Raw genomic sequence first — 18,735 nt, forward strand, 5'->3', positions numbered from 1 at the left:
AATCATCTTTAATGATCTTCATTTTTAATCATCTTTAAAGATCTTCCAGGGCCAAGTTCTGTGGTGAATCCCAAGGGAATTGGTTCCCTATATGAATTGGTGGGTCATCACACTGGCAGCGGCTCCACTGATAGAGGATTTGCTTTATTACCAGGGCTTGATATTCCATGGGATGTGGCAGGCAATTGACAACACACACCAGAAAGCTGAGAAATCCTCAGCATAAAATCCTGAGGCAAGTGGTAGGCACATTGTCAAAATGACTGACTGAACCATAAAAAGAAGCGAGTAGGTGCCTGTTTCCAAACAGCAGTGCCATATAATGGCAGCACGTGGGGGAAACAGCCGCTGGGAGAATAAAGAGCTCTGAGGTGAAAAGTGTCAGACAGAGGGAAATAAAGATTTATTCAAAAGAGCTAGAGGAAGGAGCTTCCTGCTCTTGGGGAGGTGCTGGGAAGGGTTAACATAGGAACGTCTGAGACTGCCTGGTAAAGATGGGGAAGGGCACATTCAGACTTTTCAATGCTTCAGGTTTTTGTTGGTTTTTTTTCTTTGCTGACAAAGGAATGAGGGTTTTTTTCAAAGGTATTAGGTAACAAGGCTCCAGACTACAGTTTTTCGAGCACTTGAGGGTTCGTGTTACAGAGTTACCTGAAGATAAGCCAGCACTTACATACCCTCTGTGTCAGCCTGTCTCTTTAAAAATGTTGTCATGGTCTTTGGTCTTAAAGTAGATTTAAAGTAGTAAAATTTATCTGATTTTTTTCCCCTTTTTTATATCATGCAAAACTTGCTCTTATTCTTAAGAAATTATTTATTGAAAAAATGATGTGGAATTTTCCAGCCTGCTATCCTGAGACATATAAAATCCAAGGGAGATCCGTGAAATTTAAAACCAGACCACAGTCAGAAGTCAGGAAAAAGAGCCTCCAAAACCCTCTTATTATTTCACAGGTGTTTCAGAACATGTTGAAAACACACTGAAAAAAGATTAAGGATTACAAATCTGCTTTGTCAAAGGAATTTTATCAGTTGGTATTCTTAAGGATACTAGTTATGGGGCCATTAAGTGTTCTGGAGGCTATTGAAGAAACCTGTTCCTTCTTGTGGAAAGCATCCTGTAGATCTTAAAGGTCAGGGAATAAGGGCCTTGTCAGATCTTTTTTCAAGTCACATAGGTAAAGATGATATAAAAGGAACATCTACTTTAATGATGCTCACTTCTCTGTGAGGCAATACTGCAGTTGTATGTTAAAAGTATATAAGTATGTGCATAGCTTATATAAGGGATTATTTCTGGGCCACTTCTTATCATGTGTATATGCCTAATGATGCAGAACATGCCATTGCACACTACCAGACTTTTAAAAGAACCTAGCTTTCATATCAATCCTTTTCCCTTTCTCTTGCTAATGTGTATGTTGGGATTAAGTTCTTATAATATACTGTTTGGGTTTTGTTTTTTTCAGACCAGGCAAAAACCAGTTTGCATGTAACATCACTGGACGATGCAGAATGTCTCCGATCTAAAGAGCTCCTTTCGACTCCGAACAGTCACACCTCTTCTAATTCAAAGTCCACCCGCAACATCCCTCGAAGACATACAGTAGGTGGCCCTCGCAGTTCCAAAGAAATACTGGGAATGCAAACCTCAGAAATGGACAGGAAGAGAGAGGCTTTTCTTGAGCACCTGAAACAGAAATATCCCCACCATGCCACAGCAATAATGGGACACCAGGAGAGACTGAGAGATCAGGTAAGTAAGTCAAATTTGTATATGACTTTTTGTTTAAGAGTCCTTATAACTCACACAAAATGGAGTGCTACCTCATTGCAAAAGGTGAGAATGTAACAAAATATTAAACAGGTTTTTTTCAGGTGTCCTGTGATTCAGTTACCTCCTTGAAATTCAAAGAAACAATAATAAGAATTAATCTATTCAGTATTACCTCGGAATTGTTTGTTGAAACAGAAATTTCTGAAGAGCTTTTAATTTTTTTTAGCATATACACAGAGAAATGGGTGAAGGTGAGACTCTTGATCTTAGTTCATGGGTCTCCCATCTACTTTTCACAGCTGACGGGAAAATATGGAACAGCTGTTAACTTCTGTTACACTTTCAGTATTGGCACCATTACCCAGGAGAAAAGAAAATATCTGCAGAGTGTGTCTGTGTGCTTTAGCTGGCTCTGTTACTCTTTCATTTGCTTTCTTTTCTATTTTTGAGTTTCGTAATACAAACAGAACCGATTTATTCATAACTATCTGCCTCCTTGAAGCAGCTCTGACACCCATATGGATCTGTCAGCAGCATGCCTTAAGGTGGTTTTCTTCGCGTCTGCCTGCAGTTGCTTTTCAGCAGCAAAAAGTAGATGTAGGGTCAGAGGAGATGTGACACGCTGATGTATTTCTCAGAGCAGGTGGAGTCTGCTGACACACCGACCTTCTGAATTCAGGGAATGCCATACAAGTATCTCTTCACAGCTTAACTCTGGACTCTGGTTTTAGGTGCCATAATAGAGTTTAATTTGTTCAGCTTTACAGACAATCTACCGTCCCTTCCATAACTATTTTTTTTTCATTCAACCGTCAGAATTTAGAGTTTGATCTAAAAGATCTTACGCTTGTTATTCTCAGTTAACAAATGACTGGCAGCAAAACTGTTGTGAAAGCTTTTTTTCCTTATTTTTCCTTAGTTTCCTTAGTGGTTTATAGATATTTCAGCACTAATAACAAATTAATTGTAAATAAGGAATAAAAACAATGTGGAAAAATACTGTAATCTGAATTCCCAGTCTCTTTGAAGCCTTCCGAACTTGAGAGGCTCTGGAGACCAGACTATTGTTACAGGTTTCGAAAGTTTGTAATTTGGTAACTCCCCACTAGAACTTCTCTTTGACAGAGTCTCTAGACATCCCAGATGCTATCACTGCTTCAGAAACTGTTAAAATCCATATGTATCCAGCTAAAATTGCTTGCAAGACTTCAGCTCTAAAAAGGATGATCTATTCCTTATTTTTGAACAGCTTTACTCCTTTCCTTTGAAAGTCTTGATTTTTTTTTTCTCCCCACTTATCTCTTCCATGAACTTTAGTGACTGTGTGGAATGTGCTGGGTGGCGGATAAAGATAGCATACAAATTAAATAAAGGGGGTGGGAGGGGGTGAAATCCAGAGATTAGATCTTTTGGAGTCATGTAAATATTTAGTTCCAGTGTTGCAGACACTGCAAACCCAGTTTGAACAGCCTACAGCATTACACCCTACACATTTTGTAATTTGAGCTTTTTCTGAAGGCAATAAATTACAGAAGGAATGCAGTAACTGTTCCTGATATTTGTTTAAAATGTGTCATCCTTCCTAATTTATTGAGGGTAAAATTCATTCTCCTGCTTCTATTTTTTGATGATTAGACATATATGAGTTGTATATAATGTGTTTTTTAATAATTTTAAAACAAAATAACTTTGAAATTACTGTTAGAGCATCAAAATATCTTTCTTGGAAAGGGGAAAGACTGAAGACTCCATCCATTCAGCATTACTTTAAAAAAAAAAAAAAAGATAAACTGAGCAGAAACCATATTAAAATATGCAGAAATAAGTAATACAAGTTGATTGTAAGAAATTTGCTTACTTGACATGTGATGTATCAGCTAACTCATCAGATGCAGCAAGACTTTAATGATAGTGGCATTACAGTTCAGAGGGGGATTTTTTTACCAGTTGTGTCTGTGCGTGCACACCTGTGTATTTTGTGTGTGTGTTTGTGTGTATTTATATCTCTGTGTATAGATACACAGTTATGTGTATAGATGCACGTAGTTATACTTGTGTGTGTTTATGTGTGTGTGTGTATGTATAATGCATGCTTTCTTATCTGCTCTATGAATAAGACTATGATACAGTTTTGCTTTGGAGGGTGTATATGTGTGTTTAGCATTCATACTTTCTTTTTTCCTGCCCTTATATGTATATTTGTGTAGCAGTGGTATGGAAGACAAACCACATACACAGGTAACATATGGTAACATATACATGTATCACAAACAAAATCTGTAAGATGTATGGGAAGACATGAATTAAAATGTCACAATTTATTTTCCAGTTTCCTTTTCTCCCTTCTTACTTCTCCAGCTGCTCCAATATCTGGAAAGTGGTAGCATTGTCCATGGTGGGAATTTCCTCACTGTAGGAGACCTATCAAGGATAGTAACTAATGCAACAACAGTTTCTAATCTCTGTCAAATGGTGCAGCTGAAACATAAAACACCCCAATATCTACAGTCAAGAAATAGTCCCTTGTATATCATACAGTTTCTCTTCTAGGTTGCTCTAAACCCTGTCAGGCCCACAGCCGACAGAAAATCAGGATTGGTAATTGTCTTTTTTTTTTTTTTTGGTGGACTTTCTTCTCTTGTCCATTTTAGCCATCAGTATCTGAGTATGGCACACTGACCCCTGGTTTGCAGAAAATAAACATCAGGGAAAAAATATTTGGTGCTGTCAGATCATACTTTATCACCTCCACCAGCAAGGTCAGCTCTGAATATTGTCTGCATCTTCCACTATGTACTAATGGTTTCCTCCAGGCTTCGTTTATTCAGATAAATCCCTCCCTGGATGTGCCTCCTGAGGATCCATTTCTACTTTTGATAATCTGCCGCAAATCAGCAGTGCAATCATGGTCAGGTAAAATGCCAGCAATGATTACTGATGGTTAGCTAACGTGATGACCTGAAACCTCCCAGCTGTGCACACATCATGCCTCCTCCACCCCGAAGGTGTGTTGCCCTGTTTGTGACAGCCTGTTCTGGAAAGGAAAGCTCACAGAGGCCATCTTTATTTGCACAAGGGACTTGGGATACTGCCGCGAGGCAAATAGCTTAGAGTGAAGCTGGTGTGCGGTAAACTGGAACCTGAGTTTGCAGCAGCCAGGGGAGGGGGGCAGGGTGCAGATGTGTCTTGTGCACCCTGAAACACCTACAGGGGAATGCAGCACCCTACGGCTGCAGCTCTCTGACCCACAGCCCAGCAGATCCCCCTCACACTGCAGGTGTTCCCCCTTCTAAGATAAGTCTATAGCTGGGCACCTGGGCTCCCTCCACCTGGAAGCCTGGACAGCTGAGCAACAAAATACTTTTTTTGTAGGTAAAAAAATGCAAGTTTCTGCAGGAGCTTTGAATACCTTACCTCTGCCAAGGCTATCTCATCTGTGGTAATGAAAGGAAGGTGCTAATGTAATCCCCAGTAAAGTTAGAAAGAAAAAAGGAGAAAGTTAAAAGGAAGCTGTCTGGATCGTCTTAACTTTGAGATGGTGTGAATCATCTGCTGTGGAGCTCATGGCAGGACAGGGTCACAAGTTAGGTGGGGTTGACTCTGGTCAGTAGAGAAGGCTAGAGAGCAGGAACAAGTGTAAAAGCTGGGTCAGCGGCCGCGAGGATGAAAAAGAGTTAGCAATTAAGAGGTTAAAATGCTAACCTGGTTATGGGAGGGGAATAATCCCTGCTGTGAACCTGTTTTACAAGTAACCTCTCTAAAAAAACCTTTCTGAGGGGCAGAGAACAAAAATTATTGTGTAGAAGTTTTTCAGAGCAGGAGCTTGTGAGCCTGGGGTAAGAAAGTGAGCTGGAAGAAGTTTGCCACAGCTTTTTTCTGTTGTTGTTTGAGTAGGAAGTAGACTGGGAGATGTGGAAGGGTCAGGAGCAGCTCTACTGCTTCAGCCAGTGCTCCAAGAAAAGAAATTTTCTTGGCAAACAAAATTAGATTTCAATCAATTAAAAACAGAACCCAGATCATTCCGGTGTCTGTGCAGGGCTAAGTGCCTAGAAAATGGTGGTTGAGGGTTTTTTTGTTATGTTCATTTAAGTCTGAACATGACAGGTAACTCTGGCATCTGGGCAGGTGTGGCTAAGGTTACCATGGAGATCCATGATGTCATGCTTGATAGAGCATGTCAAGACAGCTAATCTAACATGTAGATGTTCAAAAAGTCCCATAGGCCAGGACTAAGCTTTATGCAAATAACAAAGTTACGCTGCAAAAGGGCAAAAGAAAACACGGCTAAGACATGGCGTGCGTTGTACCTGGCAGCTTGGAAGGATTATTACAGGCTTCATCATAAATTAAAACTTTTGGAACTAAAGGAAGAGGATTTCAGACCACCTCTGGCCTCACCTGTGGAATCTCACATTTCGGTAAATAAGCCTCTTTCTGTTTCTGCCCTCGCTGTGAAAAAATGCTTTTGAAATCGTGGAGTTTGCTTTACCACGTTGTTTCTGCTGGCAGCAGGACTGAGTCAATAAAGCAAGTTTTCTGGCAGGGCATGTTCCCTTTTCTCTTTCAAAAATGAGTTCTTTATTGAATGAACTGAGAATTCAGAATTATTTGAAAGGCATTGTAATGTATCATGTTGATTATGTGAATCATGCTGCAAAAATGTCCTAGGTAGTGTTTTGGAGGAGAAACTAAGAATGGAGACACTGTATTTATTTGTAGATTATTGCCAGATGTCTCTCCTTTAGCTGTTAAAATAGAACCCTAAAATTACAACAGCATTTATTCCAGGATGAGATATCTGTTAAAATCTTGAAGTTTTTTTTTTTTTGTTTTTTTTTTTTTAATATGGATCATAGTATCAATTGGTTAAACTGACTTTGAGTGTGTGCTTTCATATCACAGGTAATGCTTGGGCACTTCTTAATGGATTTTCTTCTTGGGTAAAAGTACATTAGTAAAGGGTAAACACATTTGGAGGTGAAATTCTAACATCAAAAAATGCTTTGGGGACTTAAGAGTTTTAGGTATAAACACAAGGGGATATTTTCAGTCCCTCTGGATGGACAGTAAACCTCCTTGTTCTTAGCTGCAACCACTTTTGTGCTCACTTCAACTGGGACAGATCAAGTAAACAGCAGTAGGTAAGGGATGGCCCCCCCGCTGGCACTGCTGGATATGATAATGGGAAGCAGGGTTAGGGCTAAAGAGTTCAGTGGGTTCAGATCACTCGCTGTGGAAAGGGGTAGTTCTTGGTGGGAGAGGGTGGGGGCAATGTCCAGGCTTAAAAATGAGAAAAGAGAAAAATCTTAGGTTCTGCCTAGAGACACCTGAGAACTGTAAACTTGAGAGGAACTTCAGTTCAATGTAGAGCCTCAGTAGGATTTAGGGAATGAGTGGGCTGCAGAATAGGGTAAGCACATTGTCTAATTCCAGGTGAAAAAACAGAGTAGAAAGGTTTTTTGATGTTCTGCATTGCTTGATCAGGCAAGGTTAAATAAACTTTTTTTGGAATGTGTAGTGATTTTTAAAGTCAAAGAAGTGAAAGGAGTACAAATGAAGAAATCACTAGGTAATATTTTTTTTACAGATTTTTTTTTTTACAAATTACTGGGTAATTTTTTTTTGCAGCTCTTTTTTTTTTACTCCTTGATATATCTTGAAACTGAACCATTAATGGGTATATTTTAGAATTAATTTCGATTGAACTTTTCTCCCAAAGCCTGAGTGTTAATTATTTAGTCCTTGCATATGTAAAAATAACAATGTGTCAACTGAACTAGCATATTTTACATTTATTACACTGTTGCTGGTTGATGCTGTGGAATCCTGTAGGGAGAAATTGATTTAGTGTTACTATTGTGAATGCTTTTTTGGTCTGTACTAGTTAAAAAACAGAGTTAAAAAAATACATTCAGTTTTAAAATGTGAAAAATGTGATTTTAGTCTGGATATATGTTGCTCAGATTTTTCTAGTTCAAAACATCCATTTCATTGAACTACTACTTGGATCACATACTACTGTATTTAATGTGTCAGCAGAAAATGCCTATTTTTGTCTGAGAAGTCAGTGTCATACAGCTAGAACTTGCTGTTGTGTCAGCATAGGCTGTAGGTACTTGTTCAGGGGAAAAGCAAAGTCTCAGAAGTTGTTTCAAGAGATTTCTGTGAGTCTCTGCCTCCTCTCCACTGGTGAGTGCTACCTCCCTGCCCAGATGAGACAGCAGTTCCCCCTCCTCCTTGAATAGTCTGTGTAAGCCCAGCAGAGCACGTTGCACGTTCCCCAGCATCCACACGTGTCCCCTGTCTCATGTACATCTGGTACTACAATTTATTGCTTTCCAGGGCCGCTGTATGTTAAGGGCAACTGCTCGCATTTTACACTGTTAAAAGCACCTAAGAAAAGCTATGAAAATGAACATATGAAACATGATTACAAGGTTAAATCTCTGATGGATTCCAAGCCCTTAGCTTTTGTTTATGGAAGGACATGAGGTGACATGTCCATTTGTTTTGAGTTGAAACATGCTCTTTAGCCCCCAGATAATGCTGTGATTGCAAGATATTTATAAATAACTCGAGAGATAAATGAACAAAGAGCTAGTTCATTAGCAAAGTAAAGTGGATTTACTTTGTATTCACTCTAAAAGAAAATGCTGAGGATGAAGAATATTCCTAGTAGAATGTCTCAGTGGAATGTCTTTCAATTTTACTCTCTAGTTTACAAAAGTAAGGCAACATATCAAGGTACATATTAAACTACTACACACAACTACTACTACTCTGAGAGTAAATGAGGTTTACTAGATTGGTAATAACTAATTGCTTTAATAAATACAAGTTTCTTAATTTATATCTATCAGTTAAAAGTAATTTTAAAAGCTGTTCTTTTGGAAAAGCAAGCAAAACAAATCTGGAAAAAAGCTAATAAAGCAATTCCTTTTCTTTTTCCTTCCCTCCCCCATGCAAACCACACACCAGCGCAGTTACTTTGCCCCAACAGGATTAGTAACTTTTCTTCTGTGGCAACGCCTCTGCATTTTAAATAGCATGTATTGTTTGTAACTCTGAAGTCCCAGGTAGTTATTCATGCTTACCTTTGTTCATGTGAATTTTGTACATAAATTTTTCTAATCTTAGGACAAGCAAAAGTATTTTTAGAATCCTTTGTATTCAGTTGACTGAATAAATGCCTGCAATAATCTTGTACTTACTGATAGATTACTAAAGAATCTAGGACTATGGTATCCCTGAAAGCATATTTCAGGCAGCTACATTCAAGAGTGTTGCCCCTGGAAACCTCTCCCACTTATTGTAGACAGCTGAGATTCCTTGGGTTTCAGAAACTTAAGCTTTTCTGGCCCAACATGTCCTGAGGCATTTATAGGTGTGTTTTTGCACATACCTGGTTTAGCCCTGGGTTGCCTCTCTAGATGACTACCAAAAGCTGCACAGTCAGCAGGGCCATATTTGGGGATGGGTTCAGTGCAGACTGCCTCCTTCAGCGGTGGAGAGGAGCGCCTGCATGAAGGGTGCTTGGCCACTGGTTCCTCCTCCAAGTCTCCTTTTAAACCAAAGCACCTTGTTTTCTGTGCTTCATGTCCAGCTCAAGGGGGAACAGCATGGGAGGCATCCTCAGGGCACCATTCTAGATGTGGCTTGTCAGTGATCCCAAAATCCACAAATAATTTCAAGGCCCTTATTCACTTATGAGAGCACAAGAAGTTTGTGACGGAAGTGACAGTGAAGCTCTGGTCTACAGACACTTTTGGCCATGCTGTTTTTGAGCAGGCATTCTCTCTTGGCCATAGTTCTGGAGGTGTGTTACAGAAGGTGTGAGGATCACATGTTTGGCAGGTGATCACAGACAGACTGAGGTCTTGGATGAGAGCAACAGATTGTGCTGGTGGTAGTGCGGAGGTTACAGCATAGCTTCCCTGGTCATTGCTCAAGGGTTCCTTCTGTAGCCTGTGATTAGCCTCAATATTTATGAATATTTTCTGTGTCCCAAGATAATTTCCTTGCAAATAGTTGTGAATGTGCTTGTGTTGTCGTTTCAGCTGAATAGTCCTGTTAGCTTCCCACTGGGAGCATTTTTGTGCTCTTTGCACATTGTCACTTGGGATGGGAGCACATATTTATGTCAGTCATTAGCAAAGTAAATGCACCTCTGGACGATTGCTTCTGTATTATGACATTTTTCAGTTGATTTTTTAACAAAGGCAGATTGCACTGAAGTCACCTGGTAAACTGGTTTGGTTTAACAGTAATCCCTGGGATTTACATCTCTTTTCTGGGCTCATATAGGAGAACAATAGTAAATAAGACAAGCAAATAACTTATGAACGTATATTCCAATTTCCCTTCTCTTCAAATGAGGTGAATACATCAGGAAAAAGAGCACTGTTGTTAAAACTGGGGACAACACCTGTGGCTCTGACAGCTACCCCTGAGATGTGTGTTTTTAACATTCACCCAGTCATGGTAATTGTGCCAGTTCAGTAAATTCAGAATCTGGTGTTACTAAGTTTTGCATCTTGATGCAGCGAGCCAATGCAGGGACTTCTGGTTGCTTGAGATTGTTTTGAAGGGTCCTGTTTTGTTTTGTGGATTTTTTGTCCTAATTTGTACCTTTTGTACTACTGAATTTTGTGTGGTCTCTGTTGCAGTGGATTGTAGTGATTGAATTAATTCACTGGAGAATCGCTGCCTTAGTAAACACTGACCATTGTCGTTTGTTTAAGTTTAGGAATGGTTTTCATTAGATGATCAATACACTGCCATAGGTGCACTTCACTTAAAAAAAAGAATCTAAAATTCAGAATTAGTTGTTAAAGAAAGAAATAAAGAAGCTAATCTCTTAGGTTATGTCTGAAATCCAAAAGACCAATAATATGTTTTTCACCATGACTTCTGCCCCTTAAGGAGTTTCTCACACCTCTTGGGAACTGAACGTGGGATTATCAACCATGCACATCATGTACATTCTGGTCTTTAGTAATTACAGATTTTTTTAGTTCCACATCTTGAGATTTGTTTTATCTCCCAAAATTATGTTGTTGTTAGTTGTAAGACTGGATCTTCCTGATACCTACATGAATGTCCAGTTGTGTCTTCTACTGCTGAATTCCTGACGATGTTAATGTCTCATGACTGTAAATTCCAGAGCTCAGCTAAGTTTTAAGAATATTTCAGCCTTTAGGGGGTTTACATTTCTTACATATACATTTCATAAGCTCTCTTTGTGCTCTTGCAATTATTTCGTTCAAAAGAGAAAAACTAGTGGTACTTCAATTTCGGTTAAGGCTAAATATTTCTTCAGTCTGAGAGTGGTATCTGTCTTCCAAGAAAGGAGGAAGGCAGCAAGAGGAAGAAGTAAAGAGTAAAAAACAAAAGACTTAAAACATTTTTTGTATTTGAAAGAAGTTGATTCTGATTTTAAATCTTACATTATATATTCATCTCAGTTACACTTACTGCCAGATGAACAAGCAGAGACTTTTCCAATTTGCACCTATTTTGTGGGTATGTGGGTGTCTAAAGTCTGGAAACAGACCTGCTGTCGATGTCTATGTATGAGCTTTGGGCTTTCTTCCACTGTGCTTTGAAAGCATAATTTGAGCTGCATTTATTCATTTGTAGCCCTATTTTTAGTAACACAAAATACCATACATCAGACTGTTGTAATTAGTAATAAACTACTCACAGAAGGAACAAATATTTGACTTTGATTAGAATAAGAAGAAATGTCATTTATTCCCATTGGCTGAATAAATAAGCCATTGTATGACATTGGTTCATTGATTTAAATGACAATAAATATTGTTTGGAAGGAAGAATTATTATTTAACATAATATAAAAAAACCACTTAAAAGATATAAACACTTCCATTAAAAGTGTGTACCTGAAAAGTTAGGACATATATAAAATTCCCTGTAGACCTTTACAAACTGTTTATTTCCTTTTTTTTTTTTTTTTTTTTTTTTTAAATAATGAATTCTTGATCTAGGTCATATTTTTCCCTAAAAGGTTTCAGAGAAAAGCCCACTCCAAAGCATCATAGACGTTGTGTGCGAATTTCACTCTTTCCTTATGGATATCATGTGGGATTTATTTTGAAAAAAAAGCTATTTAAAATAAAAATTGCTTCATAGCTTTGCAATAAACAGACATTATGTCAACATATACTATCCAGGATATGGGAGAACCTCCGTATTCCTCTGTCCTAATGGAATCACCAAGATAATGCATGATTTGTCCGTAACTGCTAATCCAAGCTACCATCTTCTTGCCTAATATAAATCCAACACTGGAGACGCAGGCAGGATGGTGCCTTCTGCCAGCCTCTGGCATGCTCCTGCGTGGGCGAGTTGCTGAGGAGGATTTCTGCACTACACAGACTGGGGACTCTCTGTTTTGCCACAGACAATTAATGTGGTGTCTGTCACTGGAGAATTTAAATGAAAACATGTGATAGAAGCAGCATAAAAAGCTTTCTGGAAGTCAATGGAGAACCTCTCCCTTCTGAACACTGCAGAAGGGTGGGATGGGTTGGAGCGAAGAGGAGCAGATCACAAAATGTTTTCCTTGGCCCTCATAGCGCTGCTATTGATGTCAATGAAATGTTCCTGCTGACCAGGGTACAGTTGGCTCAAGCCCCCAGCAGATTGTCTGACCGACGTGCTCTTCCTCTGATATCAGATGCAAGCATTTAACTTCTGGCTCATGTGTACTTCCCTTCTGTTTTATTTTTGCCAAGTGCTTTCCACACCGGACGTTGCGGCAGGCGCCTTCCCGCGCGGGCAGGTCCCACAGGCACCTGCTGCTGCCGCTGCTCCTGGCACGCCAGGCTCGCCACTCCCTCGCACCCGGCAGCTGCCGGGCACTGCTGCAAGGCCTCCTGGCCACAGCCTTCTAATCCGGTCCTGAGCAACTGGGTTAATCCCATACTGAGCCCGGGACCCCACCACAAGTCAGAGTCAGGTTTCTTCCTGAGGCCAGTGAATAGCTTCCAGTAACGCAGGACCACTGTGGAGGTCACGTATGATACTTGGTTGTTGCTGTGGCTTAATTCCACAAGAGATTTCATCATAGTATTAACTATTTCTATTACTTTAGTTGTTCTTTTACATCTTTTAACTGTGCATGTTTTATTTACCCTCTTTCTTCATTGCTAAATCGTGACCTCCTTGGCCTTAGGTATTAATCCTGTCACAAAAGGGTAGTTCTAGCCCATGTGCAAATGTATTTGCTCAATCTCCACCTGCATGCAAGCATGCAACCATGAGAAACCAGTATTTTTTATATATGACTCATTCATACACCCGGATGTGTAATGAAGTTTTGCATCAAATGAGGCTCTGCTGCTTGTGCACACCTCTGAAAAAGCTGCTTCAGGAGGAAGAGGGACTCGTCCTGCTCCTGGTTCTGTCTCTCCATGCTCGTAGCAGTTTGCTACTGAGGGGATGGCTTTTGAGGAGGAGGTAACCACTGTAACTCCTGTGACACAACCAAGAAGAAAAAGGAGCCTCTCAGCTCTTTGCTGCTCCTCTGGTGACTCTTCTGCGAACCAGGTACAGCTGTGATGAAGAGCCAGGGCTTTCTTCTGTGGAGCTTGTGCAAGAGAGAGTGGGAGCTTTTGGATAGGCCATTTTATTCAAAACATTGCTCCCTGTAAGAAGGACTGTCCTTAAGTGTTCATTATTATTATTCTACTGTCTATACAAGTTTCTAGGTTGATTTCGAAAGGCATAAAAGACTTTAGGTTACTGCAGATGTTTTTAAGAGGTAGACTGACAGTCTACAAAAGAAAGTCTTCCCTTGAACCATGTTAAAATACAAATTGGTTTCATCTCATGATTTCAAAATTTGTCATATGCTGTCCAAAAACCAAGATGCTTTCTTCTCTAATTGTAGAGTGTGTTTATATGTAAGGTTTAATCTTTTTACTGGAAGTCTTCCAGGAGTCCAGAGTAACTGCTTCTTTGTGGGCCTCTTCTGAATTGAAGGGTTAGGAAACAGTAGACTTGTACTCCAAAGACACTTGAACAGTAAAGATGAGTGAGCTACTTATTTTCTCATGTCTTCTTTGGCTTCTGCTGTAATATTTTAGGTTTGACATATCTTTTTTCCTCATGCTGTGACAGCAGGTATTGCTTTGTTTTAGAGAAACTGTGAACTCACAAGTTCAGTCTTGTTTCTGCATGACTTAAACCTATCTTGAAGACATTATTTTACCAAGAATAGTTTCACTTGTATGTTAGACAGATTTCTTTCTGACTTTGTTACATAGGGAAAGCCAGCTTTGAATTTAGGGAAACTTTTCATAGTTTGTAAAAAAAGGAGAACTGAGGAAATGAAGAAGAAAAAAGGCTCACAAGTACTCAAACAGGTACTTGTGCAATAGTTCCCATGTTGTGTTGCGAGTTTTGTTTAATATACTTTCTTGGATTTCTCACAATACCTATTAGCAATGTATTGTTAGAGAAAGGGCTGGGGGTTTTTGTAATGTATCACAGCTAAGTGATTTTAGATGTAGGAACTGGGGCAACTAATTCTGAACTGATACCAAAAAGAGTTTTTGTTTACGGTGATCATTCTCGGTGATGACTGTTTTTCCTAAGGAGGTGTATAACCTTTCTGATTAGATTTACTTGCTGTGTAGCCTTTTAAACACACCAGACTAAAAGTAATGTGGGGTAAAACCTGCAGATGTATTGAGTCTCCTGGCAAAACAAGGGCAGTTTAGATAACCATTCAGTAGCTTATTGTGGTAAGATAAACATGGAATTCTAGGTATTTTCTACAATAAAAGAACTGATGTGGTCTTTTGATCTGTGCTTTCTGCTACTGCTTGTCAAACTTCCCTGGATAGTGCCAAAATGTCTGTGCTTTTGTCATGGTACTTCTCTCTCTTTTTTTTTTTTTTTTTTCATTTTAATAGCACACTATTAGGTTTTGAGAGCAGAATGACTTTTCTAACTTCTAACTTCCTTTGCAAAAAGCAGCCAGACATAAGTTAGCAAGCCTTTCAAGTGAGGTTTGTCTAGCCACTGCTGCTTTGTTTTTTGGCTTATCTTCTCTGTGGTTTAAAAACTTTCTTATATGTCTGGGTTCTGTGATCTTTCAGAGGTCTTTTAAAATGCAGTCATAATTTCAAAATGTTCACTCTGCCCTCAAATACTTTCAGTGGAGGCGAGGGCAATGATCTGGTTTTACTTACCTCAGTATATGGCAAGGACCTGTGTTTGGAAACCTAATCCTACATACTGTTTGACTGCTCATTTAACTAGAACAGCCAGGCTGGTTTCATACTGCTGTCTCTGCCAACCCACAAAATCACCTGCATTTGTTCACCCAGATTCAGCAAAGTAGCTGAGTCTGGCAGCGTCCTGTTGCAATAGCAGATTTCAGTGATTTTACTTGAAATCTAAGGGAAGTAAAGTTGAATAAGAGTTATAAGGGGAAGAAAAACTTGTATGAGCCATGGAGAATGTTTTGCTTTGAGTTTGTTCTTGGTGTGTTGGGTGTTGCACTTAAGAGCAGAACCATTAAAATCCTTTTGAAAAATGCACTGACTACAAGGTTAACAGCATATTGTGATATCATGCTCAGCAAAAGCACATAGTTTATCTTTTACATGACTAGACTGCCATCGTTCATAAATAAAGGGAGAATTTCCAGTTTTCTTCTTAATAACAGACAGGTAAGCAGTCATAACCATAGCTCTGCTATTTGATCATTTGAAAGCTCAGGCACAAAGAAGCATTGCAAAGAACAAATTTGCCCAGACTCATAGCCCAAGCGATCTCTCTTATCTTTCCTGTCACTTTGTTCTCATCTAAGAAGAGGATCAACCAGTTGTTTGTCATTTAAGCCCCTGCTTCAGACACACATTAGGCATGATGCTCAAATATCCCCCATGGAAGTGAAGTTGGTTGTCAGCAATGTAATAAAGGCACCGTTTTTCCCCATTGTCTTTCCTAAAAGCTCCATGTAAATATACAGGCAGATTGTTTTTAATAACCAAGCTCTTCCTGTTGGAAGGTCTCAGTAAGTAGCAATATACAAACATCAAACTGACTTCACTGTCCCAGGTGGGTGTTTGAGTTAACTGCTGTTCACTGAAGATGATTTCAAAAGCATCTGATTAAAATGTTAATGAGTGCTGTTTCTCAACAGTGTTTTTTGACGAATAATATGATTGCAATTTGCTTCTGTGAGTCCAAAGTGTACTGATGAAAAGAAAAGTGATGCTGAGATCTGGAGACATTGTGGGAATTGTACTTCTTTTCCTTAGCCTAATCCAAAAAGACATAATCAAAACAAGTTAATAATTCATCATATTGGAAAATTTCTTAAATAAATACTGTACTGTGAGCTCTGTTTGACTTGAAGGATAACAGCTACTATACTTCCACTTAAAAGACAGGGAGATATTCCTTCTTATCAGCAGAGCTATTTCTTTCCTGCCAGATTGTGCTGGTTAGAAAGGATAAGGGATAAGATCACAGGCCATGTAACAGGGCCTTTTGCCCCTTTTTTCATAATTGGTACTCTGAGAGTCAACAGGACAAAATCTGTGGGTTTTTTTCTCTGATGCACTGCTGTGCTACTTCACATGAAAGCCATGCACTCTTAATTTAAGGGGGTTTGTACAATTTGAGTTAATCCAACCATTAAGAAGCACATTGTTTAAAGATTTGCAGATACTATTTCATAGGCCAGAAAAACTTCTCAGAGTTTTGTTCAGCCATAGTATTAGATAAAGAAAATCAGAGCAAACCATGATGCAGTTTTTTTGCTTTATTTTCTTTCTCAGGGTATTATTTTGTCTTCCCTCCTCTATTACAGGTTGCCATAAATCATTTGTAGAGTACAGTGACCTTTACAGAAAGACTAGTAGCAAGTGCTTAAGTATCACTGTCTTGATAGCTGGAAAGGGAAAATTATTGTAGCAGGAAATTATCTGAACAATGAAATATCAAAAAGATACAGATTCCTCCCAACCCCAAACCCTGATAGAGCAGGCAGAGTTATATTAGCCTCCAGTAGGGCTGAACCATTGGAATGGGTTATCTCACATGGTTTTAGTCCTGGACAGTGATGCTAGCATGGTTTCTACCCCTCCTTCTGTACAACTGAAATCAACAATGGGATTTACCTGCAGACACAGGCAGGGGAAGGCCATCATCTGGATTTTTCCCTGCACAGGTTTTAAGAAAAATGATCAGAGTACCTTGAGACTTACTGGCCCTTGGGACTAGGGAGAACTAGGTGACGTTTAACATTTGAAGAAATCCATACATTGCTTCAAAGTTTGGTAATAAAGCGGTCTCGCCTGGTTTGCCAACTTGAGTTTAGCTAAACTTTTGAGTTTAGTGATCAACCTTATTTTATATTTTTTGTAAATTTATGGTGAAATGCATTCATTTGGGAGGAGGTAAATATAGCTAGAAGTTAAGATTTTTCATATAGAAAAATGTTAAGTGTCATCACCTCTTGAAACAGTTGTTGGGAATATACTGACAGGCAGCTTTTATAGAAATGTTTCTTCTAACTGGGTTATGGACTTTGGTGAAGAAATTCACTCTTCTTAAGCTGCCAACAATTGCACCACAATCTTTTGCCATAGGAGTATGACATGTCATGGTAGGTACACAGCATTATGTTACAAAACCAGAGCATATCCCAGCATCAGAGAGAGTATTTTAGTATGAGATTGTCTTTTGTTTCCTCAATACTTGATCATTAAAATATACAAAAAAGTTTGGCAAGCAATTCTGGAAAGATGTAAAGAGCAGTAAGGGATAGAATGGTGATTTAAAAAAAAAAAAAATTACAAATAAAGCAGGCAGGGAAAGATATTAGTCAGATGTGTAAACGTATCCTTTGTGCTGAGAGATGAAGCCAGAGGTGAGGAATTGTCATATTAAAGTAACAGCTTGGGAAACGTGAACACGTGTTTGTGCACAGACAAGCATGTGCTCCACTCACAGTTCCTCTCTGTCCAGATCTGCTGGTGGTGGTGTAGAAGCCTGCAGCTGCCTGCAGAGTCACTTCTTGGTGCTAAAGACTCGAGCCAATTAATGCTTATGTGTATGGTGTAAATACACGATGTATGTAAGATAAGTGTTTAATATACCACAATACTACATGGGTTAAACTTTTCACATGTTAAGAGCTTAAAAGAAGGTACCAAGTTGGTATTGAAAGAATAGAAGTGGCATCACAAACCTAAAACACCAAATTTATAAACTTTTGCCTTAGCTTTTGAAAACCGTAATGGAGAATGTATTAACTGCATCTGAGCAAACGTGTGACTGTGTGTCATTGTAGCACCTAAGTTGGAAAGGACCTCTTCATAGCATCTGAACTGCTGTAGATTAGGTTAGATTATCCACACCCCATCAGACTGAGTCTGGAATACTGCCAGTGAAGGAGTTTACATTGCTTCTCCAGATGGAATTTCCAGGAATGGACTAAGATGTATCCTGAAAATGGTAAATCTGGAAGGGATGTAAGGAACTTTTGATCTTTCTGATTTCACAAGGGTTCCTAGTGTGATGCTATCATAAAAGGAGAAGGAGTTATTTTCCAGGAAGACAGTGATTAAGTCTCAATGGCAGCCTTACCTCTGGATGAGCATTGTGACAGGAATGCGTGCTGTAGTTTCAGAGGCAATATTGTTGGAGGAATGTTGAACCATGAAAGCGTTGCAGGACACCCAGAATAGTTTGAGATCTGATGAAATAGCTTTTCTCTGAGAACCAGGATTTTGTTGTCCACGGACCCAGTCAAAATAGAGATCTTCCTTGGTTAAGAAACAAAATTCTCTTGAAGCAGGAGAAAATATACTGAGTTTATATTAGCTTTTTATCATAACACAAATTAAAGGTTATGGCTGGAGACCTGGGCAGATTCAAATCAGGAGTAATGCACAATAGAAATGATTCATTAT

At 39.1% G+C, this 18,735-nt stretch overlaps 1 protein-coding gene across 13 annotated transcripts in view; it reads left to right on the forward strand.

Moving 5' to 3' along the window:
- Window positions 1–18,735, forward strand: part of KIAA1217 (KIAA1217 ortholog) — a 351,359-nt gene that overhangs the window by 180,193 nt on the left and 152,431 nt on the right. For 12 of the 13 annotated variants that reach the window (XM_050311843.1, XM_050311801.1, XM_050311824.1 and 9 more), the window contains one exon: window positions 1,470–1,756. In XM_050311843.1, the coding sequence (XP_050167800.1) occupies window positions 1,470–1,756 (287 nt within the window). Of the gene's footprint in view, window positions 1–1,469; window positions 1,757–5,990; window positions 6,196–18,735 lie in introns of those variants that run through there. The other variant, XM_050311861.1, reaches the window with a different exon arrangement.

Source organism: Myiozetetes cayanensis, unplaced genomic scaffold (assembly GCF_022539395.1).
Source record: "Myiozetetes cayanensis isolate MyiCay16 unplaced genomic scaffold, myiCay2020 scf1, whole genome shotgun sequence".
Classification (NCBI taxonomy): domain Eukaryota; kingdom Metazoa; phylum Chordata; class Aves; order Passeriformes; family Tyrannidae; genus Myiozetetes; species Myiozetetes cayanensis.